Source organism: Harpegnathos saltator, unplaced genomic scaffold (genome assembly GCF_003227715.2).
Source record: "Harpegnathos saltator strain DR-91 unplaced genomic scaffold, Hsal_v8.6 scaffold182, whole genome shotgun sequence".
Taxonomy (NCBI): domain Eukaryota; kingdom Metazoa; phylum Arthropoda; class Insecta; order Hymenoptera; family Formicidae; genus Harpegnathos; species Harpegnathos saltator.
The window spans coordinates 1,995,562-2,013,899 of record NW_020229964.1 but is presented as its reverse complement, the minus strand read 5'-3'; the positions used below and the strand labels follow the sequence as shown (position 1 = coordinate 2,013,899).

The 18,338-nt window shown below is 44.6% G+C and overlaps 3 protein-coding genes across 5 annotated transcripts; all 3 read right to left on the bottom strand.

Moving 5' to 3' along the window:
* Window positions 1-4,704: 4,704 nt before the first annotated feature.
* Window positions 4,705-9,961, bottom strand: ath (ATP-dependent RNA helicase DHX33). The gene is made up of 8 exons (XM_011139728.3): window positions 9,729-9,961; window positions 8,151-8,472; window positions 7,736-8,028; window positions 7,383-7,618; window positions 6,941-7,291; window positions 6,386-6,578; window positions 5,753-6,029; window positions 4,705-5,299 (listed from the first exon to the last, which is right to left on the bottom strand). The coding sequence occupies exons 1-8, from the start codon at window positions 9,959-9,961 to the stop codon at window positions 5,120-5,122; spliced, it is 2,085 nt and encodes a 694-aa protein (XP_011138030.1). The 3' UTR covers window positions 4,705-5,119.
* Window positions 9,962-12,924: 2,963 nt separating this feature from the next.
* On the bottom strand, window positions 12,925-15,958 carry LOC105182367 (major facilitator superfamily domain-containing protein 1). The gene is made up of 7 exons (XM_011139741.3): window positions 15,466-15,958; window positions 14,658-14,934; window positions 14,147-14,563; window positions 13,702-14,013; window positions 13,493-13,605; window positions 13,151-13,386; window positions 12,925-13,049 (listed from the first exon to the last, which is right to left on the bottom strand). The coding sequence occupies exons 1-7, from the start codon at window positions 15,602-15,604 to the stop codon at window positions 13,005-13,007; spliced, it is 1,539 nt and encodes a 512-aa protein (XP_011138043.1). The 5' UTR covers window positions 15,605-15,958; the 3' UTR covers window positions 12,925-13,004.
* A 311-nt stretch (window positions 15,959-16,269) lies between these two features.
* Window positions 16,270-17,909, bottom strand: LOC105182427 (chromatin complexes subunit BAP18). 3 transcript variants are annotated; one of them, XM_011139839.3, is made up of 4 exons: window positions 17,823-17,909; window positions 17,140-17,231; window positions 16,831-16,929; window positions 16,270-16,733 (listed from the first exon to the last, which is right to left on the bottom strand). In XM_011139839.3, the coding sequence occupies exons 1-4, from the start codon at window positions 17,847-17,849 to the stop codon at window positions 16,454-16,456; spliced, it is 498 nt and encodes a 165-aa protein (XP_011138141.1). In that variant the 5' UTR covers window positions 17,850-17,909; the 3' UTR covers window positions 16,270-16,453. The 3 variants fall into 3 exon arrangements, with proteins under 3 accessions (XP_011138141.1, XP_011138148.1, XP_025153487.1); XM_011139846.3 differs by lacking the exon at window positions 17,823-17,909 and adding an exon at window positions 17,740-17,769; XM_025297702.1 differs by lacking the exon at window positions 16,831-16,929.
* Window positions 17,910-18,338: the final 429 nt, after the last annotated feature.

The window sequence follows — 18,338 nt, the reverse complement described above, 5'->3', positions numbered from 1 at the left end:
CAATGCTAATTTTAAAGGTATTTATTCACACTATCAGTGGTGACAACATTACGATAAAACAAATCAATTCTCGCATACACTTTGCTGTAAACATAACAAAAAAGATTAGCTTGATATTTGATGGTAGCTTTTAAGGGTTAATGTCCGGTTGAAGTGGCCGAAGATATTTCTGAGACAACAGAAACCTTTTAACGGAATTCCTCTCGTGTTGCAGCGAAATTTTCGGTTGACTCCCGAGGAACGGAAGGTTTCGTAACTGAAATTCAGTTATACCAACCGAATAGTTTTCTGCATGAACCCATCCATCTTCCTTTTGACTACCGCGTTTTCACTTCCGGGTCCGAATGTTTCCATCATCATATCGCGCGGGATTGAAAGGAGAGGGGAGGGTGGTGGGAGTGGAATATGGGGATTACGTTTAGCAGTCTCCTGAAATTTATCATTTGCATGCCGTGCACGCGAGCGCGGCGGCGGATGTGTGCACGAGGCTTAATCGAGCACACGGAAAGCGTGCTTTGCGATTACTCGCGAAGCCTTTCACGATGCAACGCGCCGCTCAGCCCTCTCAAGCTCCCGCAGCTCCCGAGGATCGCAGACGGCAACTGCGGCCGCGAGCGAAAAATTGCCGATCTATTTCTTCACGTCGTCCTCGGAATTAAACGAACGCGAGTTCAACGTGACGTCTCGTAGGACTTTACCCGGCGAAGTTTCAAACAAGCGCGTTGCGGGTGAAAACGCGCTTTCCTCGCGGCCTTGAGGTTGTCGTTCTACGTTGCTATTAGCCGACCATAGATTATAAGCAAAGCAACGTCGAAATAGACGCGAGACGTGTTCCGTTGGACGGACAAATCCCGGCTTTCTTGCGCGCACCGCGCGACAGAGTGGAAGAAAACTGGAGGGGGAGGAAGATCGACGACGTTAGGCTGGATTCATACCGTCCGTTCAGACGGCGGTGGACGCGGCTCCGCATTGGGCTTCGCAAAAACGAAGCGTCACATGCGGACAAGCGTCCGTCGTTCTTTCGATCATATTTCGCGTTCGTGGACATTGAAGGTGTTATCGCTTTCGGGCGAGCTTCGCGAGCAATACTTTGTCTTCAAGCGTGTAACACGAAAATTATTAGGCCGGTTACGAAGGCCGATTTCGGGAACTTTGGTTTCAGTTATAGAAGGTTGGTAGGCTTTAAGCTAACTTTGATCCGTCATTGATCAACTGATCAATTATCAAGATAATAAGTAATACAAAAATTTATCCATATTTTATCCATATTTCTCCGTCTAATATTGCAAAATTAATAGCCAAAACTAAATTTGTAAATTTTATTACCAATTGTCGATTTTATTATCATAAGCGAAAAAATGCATAATACTTTAATAATGCAAATACACATTATAAAAAAAGAGGTAAAAATTAACTCGCGCACGAACTAATGGTAGACGTTTTCAAAATGTTGTTCATCGGAAACTGCAGCGCAAAACTGCAACTGTTTTCGAAAACTTTGAAACACGTTGGCTATAGAATTGCGAGTACATTTTCGACGGAAGGTTATCTTTTAGTTTTTCGATATTTTTCGGTTGTTCAGCGCAATATCTGTCTTTGAGGTAACGTTAGCGGAAAAAATCACGCAGATTTAAGTCGGGTGAATAGGGAGGCCATTCCAGACTTTCGTAAGCGTATTTTGGATATTCTAATCCAATCACCCTGTTGCCATAAATTTGATGTATCGATTCAAACATATTGCGAGTACGACGTGGGATCGCCATCTTAATGAAAATGGAATTTCTTTACCTATCCTCGTTCCTTTGCATAAGGAATTTAATCTCCAGTCTTTCGAAGACTTTCTCGCTTCAAGTCCGTAATCTGAGCAGCTCTCCGAATCGAGGAATTTAGATTTTCCTCGAAATATGCTTTGACATCATCAATTGTTTCGTCGTAACGTTCGAGATGGACCGGGTAAATCATGTCTGCGATCATTCAGAGTGCTGTACTAAAATGATCAATAATTCTGCGAAAAAATACCGAACAACAAATAAAATCTCAGATTGACAGCATAATATATAGGTTAGGATTAGGTTAAGGCGCAATTCCATGCGATTCCGAATATAGTTCACTAGAAACATTTTTAGATCCATATTTACTACGAAATCCATGATATACCTCGTTATATTTTTTGCCTCTACTGTACTCGATAAGAAACACTTTTTCTTCTATGCTTAGCACGTTCGCCGTAAACTGGCTTGTCCAACGGCTTAAATGAAATTGTCGAATCTCAGGTACCAGACTCTAGTGAGTAAAATCGCCGCCGACTTCAAGGAGGGGAACTGACCGTTTACTTTCAACACAATCCTAATGATCACCCTCTACGTGGCTGTGAACGTCTAAGCATGATCAGCTGATCGATTACGGATCGTACCCAAGTTAGTTTAAGGATTACCAACCTCATAACTAGAACCAAAGTTTCCGAAACCGATTTCGGCCTAATTTTAACGTGTCATGCCCAAGCAGAACGGAAAATGACGTCAAAATGATAAGGAAAACTCATATTTTCACCATGATTCGGTCATCTGCTTTGCATTTTGACGTTATCTAAATTTTATGGGTTCCATTTGGGTGGCGAAGGCAAATTTCGAAGGTAGAAGGTATTTCGCGCTCCAATGGGGTGTATTTCCTCGCGCGTGACATTCCCACCCTCGCAGAAATCTTCGTTCTTGCTCGTCGGGCGCCTCGTCCATTTTCGTCCAGTTGATAGACGCAAGACGGACTCCGGTCCCCCGTCTGCCTGAGAAGCCAGCCTCACACGGCGGCCAGGACACCGTACGGACGTGGGGAACACGATAAAGGCCGCGGAAACGCGAGGGAGTGGCGTAGTCAGTCAGGCCCGCTAATATCATCGTCGTGCCGCGCGACATGTTCGAATGCGATTTTCCCCGTGCGAAATGGAAGACGAGTAACAGAGCTATCTTCGCTGCGCGTCGCGCTGCGAGCCAGGAGCACGGCGAGAGCCGGTATAATTCGATCCACCCCCGAGGACGCGCGGGAGGAGCGGGGGGTATCCTCTTGCCGTATAACTAACTCTGTGACGATTTAATCCCATATCGGATCCCCGCTGTATCGGCGAGCATATTCCGGTATACGGTCGCGGCTAAATCGGGTTTGAGGATTCTCTCCGGCGCGGGAATATAAATGTGTAAGCATATATATCTTCAGGGAATACACACGCGTGCACGCACACACGCGCGCAGCCGGCTCACAGGGAAGCGCGTTGAAGAAAGGAGAATGAGACCGCCCTCCTCCCCCGACGTCGTAGAGACGCCGAGGAACAATCTCGACGTGAGGAAAGAAGGACTTGCCGCTCGACTTTAAAAAATTGGATACGCCGCGGCGCGTTCTGTGTAACACACACCATGTCGCCATGTCCGAGTTCAAGCGAGCGTGATTCGCGTAACACGACGATCACGCGCGCGCGCGCGCGCGCTACGATAAAAGTCCATTAATCTTCGATTCCTCTAATTGCGAAATTTCCGAACATTTCTCTCTTTTTTTAAATTTCGACACGGGGATCGCGAAACCGACTCGATTACAGTTTCGCGCTCGTGTCCCTCACACCACTTGGAATCTCCGCCTTGGTGGTTTATCAGGAAACAAAAAGCGCGGCGGGGGGGAGGGGGGTGGGAGAGAAAAGGACAAATTAAATCCTTGCGCATTTGGTTAAAATTCACGGACGCGTGAATAAAACAACGAGACGCGGTCGGCACTTTTAGAATGCATGAACGCTGAAATTTTAACCCACCGGGAATTTCCGCTGCGCGCGAGAGCTCGGCTGAGAAACTGCCAACGTTAAGCGCGCGCGTTTTCTTCCTTCCCTTCCTCTCTCCCTCTGTCTTTCGCATCCGACGATTGGCTTATACGCCGCAAATTCAATATTCCCCCGCTGAAGCAGTAATTATCCAATACACAGAGCACGGGACAGGGTGGCAAATGCGGGTAAGTGAGCAGCTATGAGCGCAACACCCGTAACATCCGCTGGTAATTTACCTGCAATTTTACCAGCGCGCAACTTCGTTTCGCGGTTAAATCGCTTCGCGATACCATCAACAAGTATCAGCCGCGCCGCGGCCTCGTTAAAGCCCGCTCGCCCGGGGTTCTTCGCGAAAGGACTTTGCCGGGGATTTCAGCCCGTCGTCGCGGTGCTCTGCGCGATCTCGGGACTTCTGGACCGTAAAATTGACCGAACTTACCAGCATTGATGATGCGCATTCGTTCGTTCAGCCGGGTTTTCCATATCTCTCTCTCTCTCTCTCTCTCTCTCTCTCTCTCTCTCTCTCTCTCTCTCTCTCTCTCTCTCTCGCTCTCTCTCTCTTTCTAGTTGTATTAAACTTGCACCGCTCTGCCAAACTGCGGGAAACAAGCAGCGCAACGTGCTGGAGGCGAGGAGGGCGCGCGGGAGGGTGAGGTGCACTTAGGCGTTGCAGTGAGAGTGGCTGCTGCATCTTCACTTAATTACGTTCCTGTGTAAATCGTACGGGTATCGGAGAATTGTTGCTCGAAGGGAACGCTCGTTCGCTCGCTCTTCATCGTCGTGACGGATAAATCAGGACGGATCGGGCAGAGAGGAGTCGGGTGCGGTCTCGGCGATCGCTCTACAGACAATATTTTAAATAAAACGATTAAAATCTTTTTATTAACTACACGTAATAACAATCTTATCTTCATCTTATTAAAGTATATAAATAGCGAAAAAGTGGCCTCTTTCTTTGTCCCTCTTCCCTTCTGCTCGCTCTCCTACTCTCTCTCTCTCTCTCTCACTCTTTCTCTCTCTCTCTCTCTCTCTCTCTCTCTCTCTCTCTCTCTCTCTCTCTCTCTCTCTCTCTTGATCTCAATAAGATTGTCAACGTGAGCGAAAGTCGATGGAGATCCTCGCGGATATAAATAGGACAATACGATAATTATCTGGCGAGATCGATCTCTGAAAATCCGTGTCAATAAGGGCTGCTCGGTCCCTCGTCATTCCGAAAGCCATCGTCCCATTTATGCGACGGCCTCGATCGGCTCTTCGCCTTATCCAACATCAATAAAAATAAGCACCATATAAATAACGCCGGGTGATAAAAAAGTTGCGTCAGTTGTGCTTGCCAGGGCCGCCGGTATTCTTCTCAGTCAGCCAGCTCGGCTCGATGACGGACACGCCGCGGAGGAAATACTTGCTGGTGGCCACTAGTTCGGTGAACAGCACCATCGCCGGCTTCGTGCCGTGCAACGCCGAGGACGGATGTATGCTTACCGGCTGCTTCGTGAACATCTACAATAAACACGTAACGTAATTACATGTGGAATTCCCTCGCCGGCGCGGCGCGGCGCAGGCAACTATCTGCTGCGCGAACAACAGGTATAAACAGGAAGCAAGACGAAGGTGAAGGTAATTCGAGGTAATATACCTCCGACTCGCGCGCTCGTATCAGCGCCTGTATTTGAGGGCCTCTTAATCGCGCAGGTTCTCGCGAAATTACAACGCGCAAACCGCTCCTCCAATACAACACCGCCAAAGATAGCGGTCCAGCCCCGAGAGCGACGAAGATGTCGAGTCGCGCTTAGGTTCCATTACGGATTGCATTACGGATGCTCGTAAAATTCCGCCGCGCGGATACGGAAAGTCAGGCTGCGCCATCTCGAGGGGCAGCAGCCGCTAAGAAAATACATGCAGCCGGGCGAGTCAAATAGAAATCACAATACTCGCGCCGAAACGTTTACTCACCGTGACGTAAGTTCCGTCCCGCTGCAGCTCCGCGAGGTTCTCGTGAAGTCCCTCGAGCAAAGCTTTTCTCAGTTGTTCCGTATTCGTCCCGCAGCTCGCGCTCTCCAAATTCGCACGTTCCGCCAACGCCGCGAGCTGTTGCCTCACCTCCGAGCCGTACTGCAGATTTCGATAGTGCAAGAAGTTCTCGTGGCACCATACCTTCTTCAGCTTGGCGCTCTGGTATTGGCGGAATATATTCAACAGCATTACGTGATCCCCCTCGGGCGAGGCGAAACTAAAGTGCAACGAATTTCCCGGCTACATTAAACGACGACGATCACTCGGAGCTTCCGCGGGAGCGCAACGTTCGCTTTATCGCACGGCCGATGCTCACGTAAACGCTAACTAGTCGGTAACATTGCTTCAACACTGTCCAATTTCTTACTTTCCGCAATGCAAGTGTAATACACACACGTTGCACACAACACTCGCATTGCCGAGCGAGAAAGCGTAATACTATCGTTAGTTGGCCTCGCGATTAGCGATTGCTAGTTTTAGAAACGACAAGTGCATCGCTTAGAGATTCTACATTGAGTGACACCTTCAGTGAAAGGAACGACAACAAACTGATAGCGCAAACGAATACCGTACCGTTCGCGTGCCTTGGAAGCTTGTGCCCTCTTGGTGGTCGAGTCCATAAATACCGATTCTCCCGAGAGTAGAGCAATCACCGTCAATGCCTCTTCCAGACACCTGTGCTCCACCGATGCGAGGATCACTTTGGTGAACCGAGGATCCAATGGGAACCGTGCCATTGTCCGGCCGAGGGTGGTTAGCTGAGATCCTGCGCGGAAAGGTGAGGAAACCTTTTACTGTCTCTGTCGAGACGACTTTGATCACTCAAGCGAGCTCGAACGTTATTATCGCGTCTCAATCTCAACTTGAAGTGTAACATGGTCATTCAGAGTACATTTCATCTTTTCTTGAATATTAAATTAAAAGAAAACGCTCGCTTTAGAGACAGCTGGAAATGATCGATGGATGAGACTCGATAAGAGATGCAAATGATCTCATCTATCTTTTTTGAAATCGTAAATTTGACTTCCGTCTACTTTCGCAAGGTGGATTTCAAGAGAATATCTTCTCTCACGCGAGCAGACGCGTACTGTTATATAAAGATGTATTATCCAAAATGGTCTCGCGCACCTCTAACTGCGCCCAATTTTTCCAGACATTTCACGGCTATATCCACGCCCTCCTTGGGCGGCTTGTCCATGAAGTCAAAGGTGGTGATGTCAATGCCGATAGCGAGAAGCTGAAGAGCGACTCCCGCGAGGTTGCACCTCTTAATTTCGGGTACTGTCGTATCTTCCAGCTTGTCAAATTCCTCTTGCGTGTAGGTTCTGTAGCACTTGCCGGGTGCCTCGCGGCCGGCTCTCCCCATCCTTTGTTTGGCTTGTTCCTTCGAGATTTTCTCCACCTTCAGCATATCCAACCCCGTCATTGGGTGATGAGTTCTCACTTTGACAACACCAGTATCGATCACGTGACGGATGCCTGTGTACAAGTAAATGTTCTCTCATCAACGGCTTGATAACGACGCAAGGATCATTCGTTTACTTTTCACTTCGAAAATAGCTACACGTACCACCGATGGTGACGGACGTTTCGGCGATGTTGGTCGAAAATACTACTTTGCGCGATCCCGGCGGTGACGGTTTGAAAGCCTCCAGCTGTTGGCGGGTAGGTAATGCCGAGTACAATGGGAAAACCATTAGAGGCGGATGATCAACGATAGTACTCAGATGCTTACCCGTTTCGCGGGTGTACGCTACGGCCGATTCGATTTCTTCCTGGCCAGTCAAGAATACGAGGATATCCTCGCTGAAAGAGAAGACCAGAGATCGTACGGCATTAACGATGTCGTCCATTTAACTTGCGACATTATCTGTATCGCGGACGGTGCCGCTGTTAGCGCTGCTGAGTGTGACCGATACTTACTTTGGAGGCGCCTCGCGATGTATTTTAAACAGCGTGGCTAAGGCGGGCAGCCAATAATTCTCGTACGAGGAGACCGTCTGATAAGCCTTTATTTCATACTGACGACCCTCCAGGTACACCACTTGTGCCTGGAAATACTCGACGAACTTGTTGACATCCATGGTCGCCGACATGATTATTAGTTTCAAGGGTGGCAAGTTCTTCATCTTCCGCAGTTTCTGCGCCCGTCTCGCCACCCCGAACAGGACGTCAGTATGCACGGATCGCTCGTGAGCTTCGTCGAGTATCACCACCTGTTGTTATTTCACGAGGTCTTGTGAGAATGACCAATCGCACATGGCGGTGAATTGAAGAAAAACAATTGAAACACTGATCATAGGAGTCGAATATGCTAATTTGTGGCGTAGCAACGTACCGAATAATCCGACAGGATTTCGTCAGTCATCGCTTCTCGCACCATCATGCCATCCGTCATGTATTTGATTTTTGTTTGCGAGGAGGTGATGTCCTGGAAACGGACACAGTACCCGACTAATTTTCCAAGCTCGACCGCTTGTTCCTGCGCGACTCTCGATGCTATGCTGACCGCCGCTACTCTACGCGGTTGCGTGATACCGATGCACCCAGATGAGGCCAGTCCAGCCTCGAATAAAAATTGTGGAATCTGCGTAGTCTTGCCGCTACCGGTCTCTCCGATCACAATCAGGCTATCGTGCTTCTTTACAATGCTGACCAGCCTGAAAATCCAAGAATCCTCTTTGTTAAGCGTATCAGGCGGATTAACTCGCGTTATCATCGTTAACCCTTAACCCTTAACCATCCAGCATGTTTACACACAAGCATGTTTGCACAATTTATTCTTACTAATCATTTATTTGAGTAGAAGAATCGCTACACAAAATAAAAAAATAGAGCTTATATCATTTGACCCTGAGAACAGTTATGAAGGTCAACTTTAAATTTTTAACGGAAACCCCATTTTTTATTACATCATCTTTTTCCACCAATTAATTTGAGCAACTTTTGTCTGAAACATTTTTTTATTTGCCTAATATTTTTTGCAATATTTAAGAAAAATTCAGTAACTTTTTCAATATTCAGCTTACGATATCTCGCTAACTATTTGTCGGAAGAAAAAGTCGTATTAGACTCTTTTACTCTATTCGGTCTCAAGAATATGGTGTTACAATATCTAACTTTTGTTAACTTGATAATTTTGAAATTTCTAAAGGTCAGACAAAAGTTGTTCAAATTAATTGGCAGAAAAAGATGGTATAACAAATGGTGGTGGTTTTGAATTACGATCTTAAATTTACTTTGATTGGACCACTAAATCTGATTCCTAGGTCAAATTCAAATTCACCACTAAATGTCCATTCTTAAACCTTAAAACTTTTGTATTTAGCATTTTTCTGAAAAATGTCATCCCTTCAAGTTAATCCGGGGTATCCATCTTTCTGATACACTCTATATATATTCATAGTCCAGTTTTACACGAAATCAGGGTCAAAGCTTCAAAAACTGAGATACGACGTTAAGACGGATAGGTCGTTCTTCTGCTTGAATAAGCAAAGCGGAATGTATACGAAACGCGGGAACAAATCCATAATGGACGCGGCGCCAAACCGAAAGTGAGAAGAGTTAAGATTATTTTACATTCACTAGAATATCCTCTAAAATATACCGTTCCGTTGCACTCTCGCTCGGCAGTCCACTTAGCACTTTAAGATACAAACTTGAAGAACCTTAAATACACAAAAGTAAATGTTATCTACCGTTAACCCTTTACCGCGCATCGCGTCTTACGCCTTAAGCGAACCAGACTCAGCCATACCGACGGCCGGCAGGTCTCTGCTCTGCCGAGCGCAGTCGGTAATACTCCATTTTGCAAGAGCGTCATGTAAACAGCGTCCGCGTGCACGCGACATTCTCGCACGGGATGCGTTCTAGCGATTGGAGGAATTTACCCCAAGGAGACAAGGGCAAGACTCACGTTTTACGGTGGCGATAGACTGGCAGCGACTTCTTACACTTGTGGAAACCGTTCGGGTTCTTGTCCTTGTCGGGCGCATTCGCAGCCTGCTGGACCTCCTCTTCGTTCATTTTCTGCACCTTGCTGGGGCCCGCGCCGAACACGATGGTGTTGGGCCGCTTCGGGGCTAGTTTAGAGAAACTCGACGCGCCCATCATATTGTACTTGGAGTCCAGGTGGTCATAGACCCCCATCTTAACGAGCGTCGTGAGAACGTTATGACGATCTTTCGCAGTGCCTTTGACACACTCAAACAAGTGGTACACGCTACAGCTCACAACACACTAATGCCCATATGCCACTCTCGGATTCCACAGCTGTTTTTCCCTTCCACCAGAAAATGTAGAAACGGAGCGCGCGCTTGCGCAGTTCTCGGTGCTCGGGCTGCGTTCCGAAATAAACCATTGCCGCTTGCAGGATGCACGTCCGCTTAAAAAAGAACACCCCTGCTGTGTGCGAACCGCCGCAGCACTCGAAAGTGCGAACTTTGGAACACGAAACCCGAGCGAACGGACCAATCGCGGCCGAGACCGTTTGAAATTTCAAACGTTTCCCGATTCTCGACTATGATTCGTTGCTTGACTTACTGCCGATGTTTCACTTTGCTCAACGGACATCGTTGCCTCCGGCTCCGAACTGAAAATATTTTCAATCGCACACATCGCGCTTAGGCGGACTCTAGGACTGCGGATGACCGATAAAATGGTAATTTTGTTAATTAACGGTGATGATTAATCAATTACGATCAGCGTATTTCGAGCAGGGAGTTACGATTCGTCAAGTCCTCCAAAATTGCTCTCAATGTATCAGCGAAAGCTTCGTGAAAGTTCTCACCCTCGCGTTGTATTAAAATTGATATTCGCGTAATAATTCGTGAAGTAATAAGCAAGAAACTCGCGCGCTGAGGAAAGGTCTAATATTTTTTAGGTCATGCTACTCAGGCAATTTTCGCACATGGACGGGCATCCTAGGAAATCAAGAGATTTTCCTGCGTCGCTATCGATATTGTATGCAAATGATTCAGAGATCAGCAGGACGGATCGTCCATCTCGAGAGCTGCTGGGAGAGCAAAGGTATGTGATTTTGCAAGAGTAATCTTTAAGAGGTAATTCTGCGGCGCGTGGCCACAGAATTATCTGCCGCCCTCTGACTCACACTGCTAAGGATATTGAGAAACAATGGTAGTATAATGCAGACAATATGATGACACACCGTTTATCATATCACCTTTGAAGTGATAAAAATGTATTTACCTCCCGATACGTTTGAATTTATTTATCGCCAGTTTTTTCCTCTTTTTTTTTCTTTCGTCACTGAATGCTAATTGTGAGAGGAAAAGCAACGGTCCGCCGAAGGGACTCGTTATTTCACTGAGGCGGTGAAACTAGGACAACAATTAGACCGGACATCCATTTATTACAATGTTACATCAAGATCTATCACATGTTACTCATATGTTACACATTAACAAGTTTTCTGCAACACTTGACTTTTCGAATGAAAGATAAGCGATGATTCGTCATCGAGACATTCATAAAAGACATGTAGCGGTCGTAAAAAGCAACGTCAATTTGAAACGTTTATAGACCAAAATACAGACTGTAAATTTCACCAAGGAAGTGCTGTAACTCTATAGACTATCAACACTTGATATATCCCAGATAGCACATGTTCTCCTGGGGACATCCTCCAGACATCTGTGCTGTTAGGGATATATATATGTATATATATGTATGTATATATATATATATATGCACTGCTCAAAAGAATTATGGCATAGATAATTTATTGCCGAAAATTGACTGGCCAACTTTGATTGGCGATTACTTGGCGAAAAATTATTATAGACTAATGATTTTTTTTTTTCAAAATGAAGCTTGAAGTCTCTACTTAAAAAATGTATCTCCATTTTTTGCATGCAATGCACCCCTACCCCTGTAACCCCTGACATCTGAGGGCATGTTTAGTGTACTGAAAATTGCAAAGTTTGACGGAATACACGGACGTGGACAATTTTTTTTCGGAGACGCCGTTTGCATCGTCATAAAGTTCGCAATAAAGTTCAAATCTTCCCCTTCAATTAAAAAAAAAAAAAAATGGAGTCGCTACAATTTTTTTTCGCAAAGTTACAGCCCTTCAAAAATATCGTTGTTTTTGGCCTTCGGGCCAAGTGTGCCAAAAACTTCACAGTCAATAATTACTGTGGAAATGACGAACCACGGGGTCCTTATCTCTTCTGTCACGGACACACACACACATGCGTGCACACTTGGCCCAAAGGTTAAAAACAACGATATTTTTGAAAGGCTTTGCGAAAAATTTGTAGCGACTCCATTTTTCTTTCAAATTGAAGGGGAAGATTTGAACTTTATGACGATGCAAACGGCGTCCTCGAAAAAAAAATGGTCCATGTCCATGTATTCCGTCAAACTTTGCAATTTTCAGTATACCAAACATGCCCTCAAATGTCAGGGGTTACAGGAATAAGGGTGCATCGCATGCAAAAAATGGAGATAGATTCTTAACACGTTCGCGACAATCAATAAATCCATTGGTTCACTCTAAAGGAAGCACAATTTATTTTTTAATATATTGCTTTTTTGCGTTTGTTTTATAACAAAAGGCTTTGCTTTCATCTTATTTAATGAGTTTTTCATGAAAGAGATGCACTGAGTGTTATAGAAGAATTCAGAAAGAAAGAGGTAGCAAAGAAGCCAGGTCCAAAGCATCAAAAGTTGTTACCTTTTGTGCAATGCTTCATAGTGTGTGACCCACCGGTGAATACGCACCTCTATTAATATAAACCAGTGTGACCCGCCAGTGGGTCACAATGTCGCGAACGTGTTAAAGTAGAGACTTCAAGCTTCATTTTGAAAAAAGAATCATTCGTCTATAATAATTTTTCGCGAAGTAATCGCCAGTCAAAGTTGACCAATTTTCGGCAACAAATTATCTATGCCATAATTCTTTTGAGCAGTGTATATGTATATATTATTATGTGGTTCATATCTCATCGATTAAAAATATTCATTCTGGTAGTCGTTATTACAGCTAACCAACTTGATTAAAATGAAACTCTGTATGGATTTGCGTTACGAAAATTATCACAGATCAAGCTGTGTGGTAGGAAGACACAGTGAGCAAATGCCTCAACAAGATTTAAGAGATTGTTGTTTGTTTAAACATTATATGTTCCATAAATATTTTTTCCATAAATTCGCAGCTAAAATTAACGTATCATCGTAATGGCCGATGGATTGGCGTCTTCACATGCGGTGGTACCTGAAATCAATCAGAGTTTCCTGCCTCAGCAACTCTCTGTCTCCTCAGACATTGCCAGGATGGCTAACTTTTACAAAGCGATTGGAATGAAAAGAATTTACCATCGCGCCGATGCGCGACAAGTAGCGATTCCGTATGCTGCTGTCGGACTGCGGTTGCATCAACTCGTCGGCCGAGAGATCAGCCGAGCATTCCGGCAACAGCTTCTCTCGCTCCAAACTTTCGGGCGTGCAGCGGACCGTCTCGTATCGTTCTCTTTGCCCGGGCGTCATGTTGAGATAACCACCGCTTGTTGCTATGTCGGACAACCAGATTGCCGCAGCGGTTATCAGCGAGACTGTTCCATTGCGTGAGGCACATATTAGTTGCAAAATTTCGATGACGATGGAAAACATGGGTCAGCTGTCCACTTGACCTCCGCAAGTTCAAGAGAAAATACTCACCCCAGAGCCAACCGAGGAAGAACATCTCGAGCATTAAGTAGCCTCCCTTGTCGACGATTATACCGGCTAAAATCGAGACTATGGCGAGGCCTAAGTTTTGTACGGACTGAGCTCTGCAAAAACGAACGAAACGCGTGTTTCAGGTATTTCCCAAGCGAGGGAGGAACAGGCAGTCGCGTTGACGTTGCTGATGATGCGTGAATACTCACATTCCATAAGCAGTGCCGAGCTGATACTCCGGTGTAACGAGAGCGATCAATGGCCACAGACTGCTGGCGAGCATGGAATACGCTAGACCCATGAGAACCATGCAAACATACGGGTTCACGTAGGTGAACGCGAGCAATCCATGGGCGATAATGGTGACGCAAATACTGAGGAACACCCATGACACGTTCTTTCCCGTTTTATCTACTAAATAGCCTAAAAGGGGCGACGCTATCGCCGATATGGAATACACGAGGGAATTCACTGTGTTCGCGGCAGACGGGTCGTATTCGTATTTTCGCTCGAAGAATACTCTGAAACCAAAATTAATCGGCCGCTTCATCATCCCTCCTCTCCCCCGCCCTCTCTTCTAATGCATGGAAATGTTTGAACGTATGCATGTTGGAAGATCACTCTGCAAAGTACAGAGCTTGAAGAACGACTTACTTGCCCAAAGCGACGAAAGGAAATATTGCGACATAATAAGCGATGCAGATGAGCGCGACCAGCCAGAAGATCAGTTTGAAATCCTTCACGTCAGTTAAGCTGACGGCTTGCATTTCGCTTCCCTCTCCGCGCCTGAGTAGCCTCTCGGCTCGTTTGTCCATCAGGCCTAGGAGGCAAGCGCAGATCATGGACATCACGCACGTGCCAGCAGCGAGAAAAAGTACCACTCCGATACACTCTGGACCCTTGTAGTATTGAGATACGTAATTGTATATCGGTTCCATCACCAAGAAGTTCACGGTCGATCCTACTCGCGCGAAGCTCAACTGCAGCCCGAACACCATGTTCAGTTCTTTCCCTTTGAACCATAGAACCGCATAACTGTTCTGGGCAACTGCTAATGACTCAGCACCGATTCTAGAATAGAAATGTAGTGAAAGCAGATTTCAAAACGGTACGATAGTGCGGAAATATACATTACTCAATCAGAAGATACGAAAGACAGACATACCCAAAGATGAATCGGCCAACCATCATTAGCCAGAAAGAATCAACCATAGCACCAGATGCAAAGATGATCTGACCGATCAATGTGAGTCCCATATATATCACAGTACCCAGCCGAATCCCAAATATACTGTCCAATAGAAATCCTCCGATGAAGCAAAGAATAACATTTGGCCAGGAATAAATAGAATACAGCAAAACAAATTTGCTGGTCGACATGTGTAAGTCACTTTTAAAATTATCCTGCAGTGCCCCAGGATTATCAAAGCAAAAATAAGATCCTAAAATGAAAATTGGATCTTTGTATAACTTTCTTCTTTGTATAACACTTTAATGGGAAGTATGTCATTGGAAGGAAGTAGTATGTGTGCCAAAGGCTGAACAGAAATGTATTTTCCAGTATTAAAGAAGTGTCCCAATTAGACTAGTATTAAAATATTGTCTGCTGAAAGAAACAAAGTTCACCATCGAATTGATAATACACATGCATGCATGTTTCTATTATGAGTCATCTATTCTTATAACATTTGCGTCTGGTAACACTACTAAGACGGCACGATAGGCCATACAAAGAGCATTCATGATATGCGTTATCTAAGCAATGTCAAATTTTTCTCTATGATTAATAGCGAGACTATCATGGCTGGCGCATGACTTATTTTGCACACACACGAGGGACACGTGTACATGAAAGAGAAACATGCTTAGAAGCATGTGTTATCTAACTGCCTGTGCTTGCTTTTAGGACTCGCATTTTAGGAAATAAGAAAAAGTGAGCAGGATGTAAACAAAGTGTGTGAAGTGATTCATACCGAATCCAAGAAGACACATAAGCGCCAGCCCCAAAAATCGGTAGGGCGGTCGCTTGGGGCTGCAAAAACCTTGCAACGCTATCTCATCCTCTGATCTATCGAGCGTGGTTTCTGAGTTTTCCATTGTACCTCCCTCCATGTGTTCGCTGTTGTGATTTGCCACTTGTTGTTCGTCGAACACCTCGCGCAGCCTCTTGTGCGTCAAACGAATTGAATTTAGATCGAATTTGGAAGATGTGACTTACGTTGCGACGAGATAGTGGCTGTTTTCGTTTCACATCGCACAACCATGCGTCGATCTCGGTGGTAGGATCAGCGCGATCGATAAGCGACACCCATTGACTAATGCTCCGACCGCCGCCTCGAGCAGCTGGGAGCTGTCATTATTGTTGTCTAGTCGCGGTCAGGAGTCGCGCTTATATACATCACTCTCACTAGAGGACACAGGCGCAACAGCGTAATAGACTCGTTCTTTGTACTTGCACTTTCTGCACTTGATCTCCCTCCAACGCCCGAACGTGTCTGCTCATTTCAAGCACACGCATGAACGGCATCGCGCAGACGTGCGAGCGAGCGCACCTCCGACGTCGTCATCGCGCGCGCGACATGAGTGTACCAATAAGAAAAAAGAAAATGTAATTAGTCCTTTTGACGACACGAATATGTCACTGATGCTCCACGAGATTGCGGATATTGTTACAGCAATTGTTTTCTTTTATCTTCATATAGCATCTTCATATAGTATCAGATTAGATCTTGAAATGTTTTTCGAGATTCTACATAGATGATTATGTACAAAGAAACTTGGTTTTTATACATTTATTATAGAACTTATACTAACTTACACATAAGCGATATACTTAAAACTAAAATACTTAAAACCATGTTCGCCAGTCAATAACAAAATGAATAGTGAATAGCAAGAACAAATGAGAATAACGATGATGATAACGGTGATGATGGATGATGAGTTGCCGAGTTGGTTTAGTTAAGAAGTGACTTCCTCAGTAGCGCCTTCAAATTCCAGCTTCACTTGACAATCTTCGGGGAGCCCTACGACATCTACTTCCGTCTCGGATGCGTTTAACATGTTCAGCGTTACATCTGCCGATTTTCCCATCAGAGCCTGATTTACCGATTGTTGCTTTGACAGCTGCTGCTGCTGAACCAACGATTGCTGCGATGCTGTCGGAGGGATTATCTGTTGTCTGATAGGCACACCAGCCTCCTCGAACGCTTTCTTCTTCAGGGTTGTTCGGATCTGCGAACTAGAAACAGAGGAAACGGTACAATCGCTGTCAGGCTTAGGCTGACGCAGAAATTGAGGAATGACCGTTGTTTCGATGGCTTGCCTTTGAAACTTACACCGTCCGACTCTTGATGTGGTCGCTTATTTTGTTCAAGTCCTCACTGAAAGTCTTCACCGAGTGACGGAGCATCTCAATTTCGTCGTCAGTCCATTTACTACACATTAAGGAAGGATGGGGAATTATGAAAGTAGCACTCAAGGTCTACAGAAAGGTCTACAATGTTTATATTACAACGACATTACCACGACAATCAAGATATCACAAACATTTTACATGTAATTCTTTTCTGCAACCATACAAATACTTGTTTGCAAGTTATGGATATCAATAGAACTGGCACATTGTAGGTTCATATTTAAATTACCCTGCTGGAGAGTCTGTAACTGGATGTAGTTGCATTGTGAGTTCACCCAGCTTACTGAAGGCTGCACCAGCAGCGGTAAAAATTTCACCCACCTAAAATTAAACATTCCTTTAACCTTAGGAGTTATACATATATATTAATTAGTGATAATTATGCATAATTAAAGTTTTGTTATCTCAATCATACAATATGATTACGGATAAAATCCACACATGAAGCTATAAATACTTTAGAGTGTTTAAAGATGAAAAACATGATTGGTCTGTACAGTAGTCCAAAATATTTGCAACTTCAAGTGAATCTCATGCAGCTAAACATATAATCCAAGAAAGATGGTCAAATTGTTAATTTGCCACTCAAAAAAGCTTTAAAAACAACATAGGTATATAACCGACATAACCTTATCCAAGAACATAATACAAACACATTACATTAGTTCCCTCTGTATTATACTGTTATTATTTCTTAAATATCATATAAAAAATAGACATTTTTCGTAACAAAATATTTATTTATCGTGATTGCAGAATAAATGTATCAGAAAGATTAATCTGTTTCAAGTAGAAATAAATCACACACATCTTTTTGGAATACTCATACTTTAAGATTGCTCATGTTTCCAGGCAGAGCAGCACATACATAACTGACTAAAATTCTCATTAAAAATATCTTTTATCACTCACCTTGCTCGCAGAATTCATGTTGAGCATTTGATGTTATACACAACTTCAACGTGTGACAAAAGTTTGGCATATTAGCGCCATCTTGTATCGCTTTCAGGATTCTTTCGCGAGAACCAACAATCGGTGTACTCTTCCTCGACGCACATTCGATATTTTATCCCACAATTTTTATCTTCACTTTACTCTCTCTTTTTCTTTCGTCTCGAGTCTCTGCGTCACATACGTAAACTCACATATGTTGACTCACATATGTAAAATTTGCCAATTGTTGAACCAAATAAGGACAAATCTGAGGTTGAGACGCGGTCGGCAATTCTGCTTTATCGTCGCGGGGATTTCATGCTCGTTCTACAACTCGGCACGACTGGAACGTTAATTATTCTTACATTCTTCGAACGTAACGTTGCGAAACATAGATTGTCTAATAACATTTGTACAGGCAATATTACAAAACTACCTCATTCTCAAGTGTTGAGTGAATAAAAAAAGACCGATTAGCGTTTGTTTGATCGAATC

Coding starts and splice junctions, on each gene's coding strand:
- ath (XM_011139728.3), bottom strand. CDS start 9,961: ATGGGGGTCTATGACCACCTGGACTCCAAGTACAATATGATGGGCGCG. Junction 7,292..7,382: donor AACGTCCGTCACCATCGGTG/GTACGTGTAGCT, acceptor ACTTGTACACAG/GCATCCGTCACGTGATCGAT. Junction 6,030..6,385: donor GCTTCCAAGGCACGCGAACG/GTACGGTATTCG, acceptor GTTGCACTTTAG/TTTCGCCTCGCCCGAGGGGG.
- LOC105182367 (XM_011139741.3), bottom strand. CDS start 15,604: ATGGAGGGAGGTACAATGGAAAACTCAGAAACCACGCTCGATAGATCA. Junction 14,935..15,465: donor TATGTGTCTTCTTGGATTCG/GTATGAATCACT, acceptor TTTTCATTTTAG/GATCTTATTTTTGCTTTGAT. Junction 14,014..14,146: donor CCTTTCGTCGCTTTGGGCAA/GTAAGTCGTTCT, acceptor TTTTGGTTTCAG/AGTATTCTTCGAGCGAAAAT.
- LOC105182427 (XM_011139839.3), bottom strand. CDS start 17,849: ATGCTCAACATGAATTCTGCGAGCAAG. Junction 16,930..17,139: donor GTTACAGACTCTCCAGCAGG/GTAATTTAAATA, acceptor CTTAATGTGTAG/TAAATGGACTGACGACGAAA. Junction 16,734..16,830: donor CACATCAAGAGTCGGACGGT/GTAAGTTTCAAA, acceptor CTCTGTTTCTAG/TTCGCAGATCCGAACAACCC.